The following is a 6,786-nucleotide window of genomic DNA, read 5'->3' as shown; positions in this document are numbered from 1 at the left end:
GATCTCTTGACCTCGTGATCCACCCGCCTCGGCCTCCCAAAGTGCTGGGATTACAGGCTTGAGCCACCGCGCCCGGCCTTATAATTTAAAATTTAAAATGTTCATTAAAAAAGTAATAGGCCAGGTGTTTGAGACCAGCCTGGGCAATGTAGGAAGCCCTCATCTATACAACAGCAACAGCAACAAAAAAATTGAAAAAAGGCCGGGTGTAGTGGCTCACACCTGTAATTCCAGCACTTTGAGAGGCTGAAGCAAGTGGATCAGTGGAGGTCAGGAGTTCGAGAGCAGCCTGACCAACATGGTGAAACCCCCTTTACTCAAAATACAAATATTAGCTGGGCATGGTGGTGGACTCCTGAAAAATTTCAGAGTTGATTGTGAATGTATCTTAACAGCGCATTTTGGCTTATGATTAGATCCTGTATTTGTTTTTCTTTTTTGGAGATGGAGTCTTGCTCTGTTGCCCAAATTAGAGTGCAGTGGCATGATCCCGGCTCACTGCAACCTCTGCCTCCCAGGTTCAAGTGATTCTCTTGCCTCAGCCTTCCATGTAGCTGGGATTATAGATGCCTGCCATCACACCCACCTGATTTTTGTATTTTTTTAGTAAAGATGAGGTTTCGCCCTCTTAGACAGGTTGGTTTCAAACTCCTGACCTTGTGATCCACCCACCTCCGCCTCCCAAAGTGCTGGTGTGAGCCACTGTACCCAGCCTAGATCCCATATTTTATAGCAGCAACAACGAATTTATCTTGGTTCAAGATAAATAGTAGCCTTTATGGAGTGCCTACTATGTGCCAGAATAGTTTTCTGGATACATAGAAAGTTCTTTTTCTATTTTCTTCATGAATAATACATTATATTGTCAACAGTTTTAGACACTGCCTAGTTTTGGGTAGTGACTTTTTTTTTTTTTTTTTTTTTTTTTGAGACAGAGTTTCACTCTTACTGCCCAGGCTGGAGTGCAATGGCTTGATCTTGGCTCACTGCAAACTCTGCCTCCCAGGTTCAAGTGATTCTTCTGCCTCAGCCTCCCAAGGAGCTGGGATTAGAGGCGCCCCCCCACCATGCCCAGATAATTTTTATATTTTTAGTAGAGATGGGGTTTCACTATGTTGGCCAGGCTGGACTCGAACTCCTGACCTCAGGTGATCCACCTACCTTGGCCTCGCAAAGTGCTGGGATTACAGGTGTAAGCCACTGCGCCTGGCCGGGGTAGTGATTTCTAAGTGCATAGATCTTCTAGCGTCATTGACAAAGGTGACATTTGCAAGGCTTTTCCTTCATCAGGCGCAGGGATCAGGGCTTCCTGTGTGTCGTTTTTTCTAGTCCTTTCATTGCTACTGTGAATCAGGTGCTGTAATTCTTATTTTTCAGAAGGGAAAGCCAAGGTACAGAGGGGTGAAGATACTTGCTCTCAGTCACACAATGTGTAAGCCACCAAGCTGGGACCCACTTCCCAGGGCGTTAGCGTCGCAGTCTGTGTACCTGTCTGCTGAGGGCTGGCGGGCTCTGTGGGGGTGCTGCGTGGCTTCCGTATCCCCTGGAGTCCCACCTGTGTTCTGGCTGATTGGGGTGTTCTCTCTCCATTAGCATGGCCATGAAGAAGGCTCATCCGTGTGGTGGAAGCTGGGCCAGAGGCTGGGAGGCGAGGAAACTGTGGTAAGGAGAGTACATCTTTTCATAGTTTTGCGGTCCTGTCCCAGCAAAGACAGACTTTCACTCACATTCCTTGCTTTCCTGCCGGCATTTTATGGTTGATTATTGTCCCTTTTAGATAGCAGAACATGAGTATGAAGGGACTGGTGAGATTTTAATATGAAATTCGTACTTGAACTTGTTGGAAGTCCTTGGTCGTGTTGAAAGCAGTCTTGGTTGTGGGGGTCAAGGAGTGTAACTGGGTTGTGTGCACACCATCAGGTACCATAGCCTCTTCCTGGAAGAGGAGAAGATTTTGCAAAGAGATTGGAGGGAAGTGGTTTAGGGTAAATGAACAGACACCCTTCTCATTGTTGCTCTGTGTGTAAGTTGAAGAAAGTGGGGAGATTTGAAGGCAGCTAATCAAGAAATCACAAAAGTCATGATCCAAGCCATGGTTGGTGAGAATTATACAACGTTACAAGTAATTTGCAGAATGTATATGCAAAATCGGGGAGATCAAGGAAATACAAGTGTCCTCATATAAGGGGAAAATTGAGGACGGGGCCTCTGTAGAACGTAGTGCAGAGCTTGTTGGGATAGCACATGGGGCTCTCCTCAGGGCAGGTGAACTCTGGGTGATGGGACTTTCTTGTTCCTTCCCAGAGGTCTGTCCCCCAGTGTGGTTCTAGCTTTGTACAGAAGTGACGCTGTCTGCTCCACACCCCACTGTCTTCTCACCTGGCTGAGTGCCTGGCACACACTAGGTGTGTTTTTAAGTGTTTGCAGAGTGGATGAATTGTAGTTTCAGAATCCTGGCCAGACATAGGACATGATTCAGAGCCACTGTGTCTACTGAGTTGAACAAGAATAAGAAATGTAATGCTATTAGTTTTTGTTTAAGATTCCTGTTTTTGTTGTTCTTATCAATCAGCAGGTGTTGTATTTATTGGTACAATAAATGTAGTATATATTATTTAATGTACAATGACTATAAGACAGTGTGCCAAGAGGACCTTATTTTTTATAAGACTTTATTATTTTTTATTTATTTTGAGACAGGGTCTTACTCAGTTGCCCAGGCTGGAGTGCAGTGGTCTGATCATAGCTCAATACAGCCTCAAACACTTGGGCTCAAGCAATTCTCCTGCCTTAGCCCTCTGGGTAGCTGGGACCGTAGGCATGAAACGCTGCTCCTGGCTAAGACTATCCCACTTCCCAAATAGTGTGTCTTTGCCTCCCATCCCTTGTATGCTTGCTGTCATTCATTTTACTTATGTATAAGCAGACATAAGCATATCATCCCTTGGTGTTTGCCCAGGATTGGTTCCTGGGTCCCCTGTGGATACTAAAATCTGCAAGTGCTTGAATTCCTTAAATAAAATGGCATAGGATTTGTGTATAACCTGTGCATGTTCTCCCATGTACTGTAAGTCATCTCTAGATTGTTTATAATACCTCATACAATGTAAATGCTATGTAAATTGTTGTTATACTGTATTTAAAATTTGTATTTTTTTTATTGTTACTGTTATTTTTATTTTTCCAAATATTTTTGCTCTGTGGTTGGTTGAATCTGTGGATGTGGAACCCAGAGATAAGGAAGGCTAATTATACATACACATACACAAACACACACAGATAAATAGCTAAGCATACATAATTGAATAAATTTTTATTGCTATTATTTTGAACAAACTGTTATCTGTTAGGTCAATTAAAAAGAAAAGTAAGAGTTATTTCCCTCTACTTATTTCTTCTTCCATTCTCTTCGTTTCTTTATGTAGACCCAAGTTTCTGACCTGTATTATTTTCCTTCTAACATGGTTTGGCTCTGTCCCTGCCCAAATCTCAACTTGATTTGTATCTCCCAGAATTCCCACATGTTGTAGGAGGGACCCAGGAGGAGGTAATGGAATCATGGGAGCCAGTCTTTCTCATGCTATTCTTGTGACAGTAAGTCTCACAAGATCTGATGGGTTTATCAGGGGTTTCCGCTTTTGCCTCTACCTCGTTTTTCTCTTGCTGCTGCCATGTTAGGAAGTGCCATTTGCCTCCTGCCGTGATTCTGAGGCCTCCCCAGCCATGTGGAACTATAAGTCCAATTAAGCATCTTTTTTCTTCCCAGTCTTGAGTATGTCTTTATCAGCAGTGAGAGAATGGAATAACACACCTTCTTTCTGAAGAACTTCTTGATGTTGCTTGCAACAAATTCCCTCAATTTTTTGTTTGTCTGAAAATCTTTATTTCTCCTTCACTTTGGGAGGATAATTTTGTAGAGTATATGTGTAATTTTGGGCTGGTGAATATTTTTCTCTCAGCACTTCAAACATTTCTCTATGCTCTCTTTTTTTTGAGATGGAGATTTGCTCTTGTTGGCAAGCTGGGGTGTAATGACACGATCTCGGCTCACTGCAACCTCTGCCTCCCAGGTTCAAGTGGTTCTCCTGCTTCAGCCTCCCAAGTAGCTGGGATTACAGGCGAGCGTCACCACACCCAGCTAATTTTTGTATTTTTAGTAGAGACGGGGTTTCACCATGTTGATCAGGCTGATCCACCCACCTTGGCCTCCCAAAGTGCTGGGATTACAGGCAACTCCGCCTGGCCTGTAACTCTTATCTTTGTTCTTCAGTAGATAAGAGCATTTTCTACTACCCACCACAACCATCCAACTTCTTTAAGGATTTTTTCCTTATCTGTGATTTTCTGATTTTCTGTAGTTTGAATATGCCTAGGTGTAGGGTTTTTTTTTTTTAAGATGGGGTTTCACCATGATGGCCAGGCTGGTCTTGAACTCCTGACCTCAGGTGATCCACCCACCTCAGCCTCCCAAAGTGCTAGTTACAGGCATGAGCCACCGCACCCGGCCCCTAGGTGTAGATTTTTTGACATTTATCTTGGTTCTATGAGCTTCCTGAATGTGTGGTGTCTGACATCAACTTGGAGAAATTCTCAGTCATTATTATATCAAGTATTCTGTTTTTTTCCCCCCTCTTCCTGCTTTTTGTTTTTTGCTTTTCAGTTTTGGAGGTTTCTGTTGAGATGTCGTCAAGCACAGAGACTTTTTTCTTCAGCTACGTCCAGTTACCAATGAGCTCATCAAAGTTGTTCCTCATCTTTGTTTCCATTGTTGTTTTTGACCTCGAACTTTCCTTTCTGGTTCTTTCTTAGACAGCATGCTTGCATGCTGTCAACTTTATCTCTTAGAGCTCTTAGGATGTTACACATAGTTGTTTTAAGTTCCTATTCTAATAATTCCAACATCTTTGCCATGTTTGGAACTGGTGCTTGCTCTGTCTCTTCAAACGGTATTTTCTGCTTTTTAGTATGCCTTTTAATTTCTTCTTGATTGTGCAGTGGTGCGATCTTGGCTCACTGCAACCTCTGCCTCCCAGGCTCAAGCAGTCCTGTCACCTCAGCCTCCGGAGTAGCTGGGACCACAGATGCACACCACCACGACCAGCTAATTTTTTTGTATTTTTGGTAGAGGTGAGGTTTTGCCATGTTGCCCATGTTGATCTCCAACTCCTCAGTTCAAGTAATTTGCCTGCCTTGGCCTCCCAAAGTGTGTTTGTCTGTTTTTAACGTGTAGATAAGATGAGTACCATTCAGTGGGGAACACATTCATAGATAAGAAATGGATTGCTGCACATTTGAAATTATTTGTGTAACACTTAAAAAATTTTTAGCCACCAGAATTAGAGGTTTCTCAATGATGTTTACTCTTTTTGGTCCTACCTATAACTTAGCAAGGAATTTAACATTATATTAGTTTTATAAAAACTTAAGAGTTTAAAATTAGCAACATCAAATGAATCTCAGAAAACATACGTTTTCCCAACCTATTTGCAATATTCAAGTTTATGATTGAATTTTTTTGTTTCATGTTTGATTTTTACCTCTAGGAAATTGAACAGGAAGAAATTGATGCAGAAAATGGTGGAGCTGATGCATATACAGCCAGTTATGAAGATGATTTTGAAGTATGTATAAAAGTTAAAACTTTTCTTAGCTTAAAAATCATTTATTCTTAAAAATCATATATAATAATTTGATGCCTTTTTATTCTAATAATGTCTGACTAGGTTTGATTTAGGTTAAGCTGTTACCTATAAAATACTTGCTATACTTCTTCTAGTACTTACCAATATGATGTAATTAAATGATTTTATAATTTAACTCATATACACCGCATAAAAAGTTGTGTATGCAGGTATCTATAAAAATACATACACTTTCACATTCTCAGCACAGATGTTTGCACATTATGGTAGTTGATAGGTCTTCTGCATATGGTTCTGTATTGTGTGATTTATTTTTAGAGAAATAAAGGTACCAGTTTATAATAGATTTATCTTCAAAAACATTTTAACATCAGTGATATATCTTTGCTAGCTGTAATAAGGACATTGTCTATTTTAAATTATAAATTGTTGCTTTGTTCAGTGTGTTAATGTAAAGTCAGTTTGTCTTAAAGTGTTCCAAAACATTATTATTGTTTGCAGGACTACGAAGATGACTTTGAGGTTTGTGATGGCGATGACGATGAAAGCAGTAATGAACCTGAGTCAAGAGAAAAAATTGAAGAACTCCCTCTAGCTCGAAAAAAGGAAATACAGGAAATTCAAAGAGCTATTATTGCAGAAAATGAAAGGATTGGAGAGTTATCTTTGAAACTGTGTCAAAAGCAAGGTAGAATAGAATTTGAAAAGGAGCCAAGGACAGGTAAACAAATAAATGCTACTACTGGTGTCCATGCTGTTAGCACCCTGTGTACTGAGCCATCATAGATGCCTGTCATACACAGGACTGCTCTCAAGGTGGACAGAGAAGTAACATCTTCCACATGATGGCGGTGCCATGCCCTTGCAGCTACCACATAGGAGGCCCTCAGAAGACTTGAGCATGTGGACCTCAAGAGTTCTCTTACATAGAGAAGTTGCACATGACTTTCTTCTCGGCACCCAGGCCTTAGGTTAGCTGAGGGTGCCATGGCCCTACTTGGGGCAGTGATGCCCCTGTTCTCCAGAGGGTGGTGTGGATGCCGTGGCCCTTCTCAGGAGACAGTGATGCTCATCTGTCCTGAGGGAGCTGAGAGCACTGTGGCCCTTCTCAGGGGACAGTGATGCTCATCTGTCCTGAGGGAGC

General features: G+C 41.8%; 1 protein-coding gene across 4 annotated transcripts in view; it reads left to right on the top strand.

Annotated features, from left to right (window-relative positions):
- The window catches only part of DYNC2I1 (dynein 2 intermediate chain 1), a 96,778-nt gene that overhangs the window by 35,845 nt on the left and 54,147 nt on the right, over positions 1–6,786 (top strand). For all 4 annotated transcript variants that reach the window (XM_017519287.2, XM_017519294.2, XM_017519306.2 and 1 more), the window contains exons 8-10: positions 1,594–1,662; positions 5,544–5,621; positions 6,144–6,363. In XM_017519287.2, the coding sequence (XP_017374776.1) occupies positions 1,594–1,662; positions 5,544–5,621; positions 6,144–6,363 (367 nt within the window). The remainder of the gene's footprint in view (positions 1–1,593; positions 1,663–5,543; positions 5,622–6,143; positions 6,364–6,786) is intronic.

Source organism: Cebus imitator, unplaced genomic scaffold, assembly GCF_001604975.1.
Source record: "Cebus imitator isolate Cc_AM_T3 unplaced genomic scaffold, Cebus_imitator-1.0 Scaffold20, whole genome shotgun sequence".
Taxonomy (NCBI): Eukaryota; Metazoa; Chordata; class Mammalia; order Primates; family Cebidae; genus Cebus; species Cebus imitator.
The sequence above is the reverse complement of the archived record's forward strand: the minus strand, read 5'-3'. Positions and strand labels throughout refer to the sequence as shown.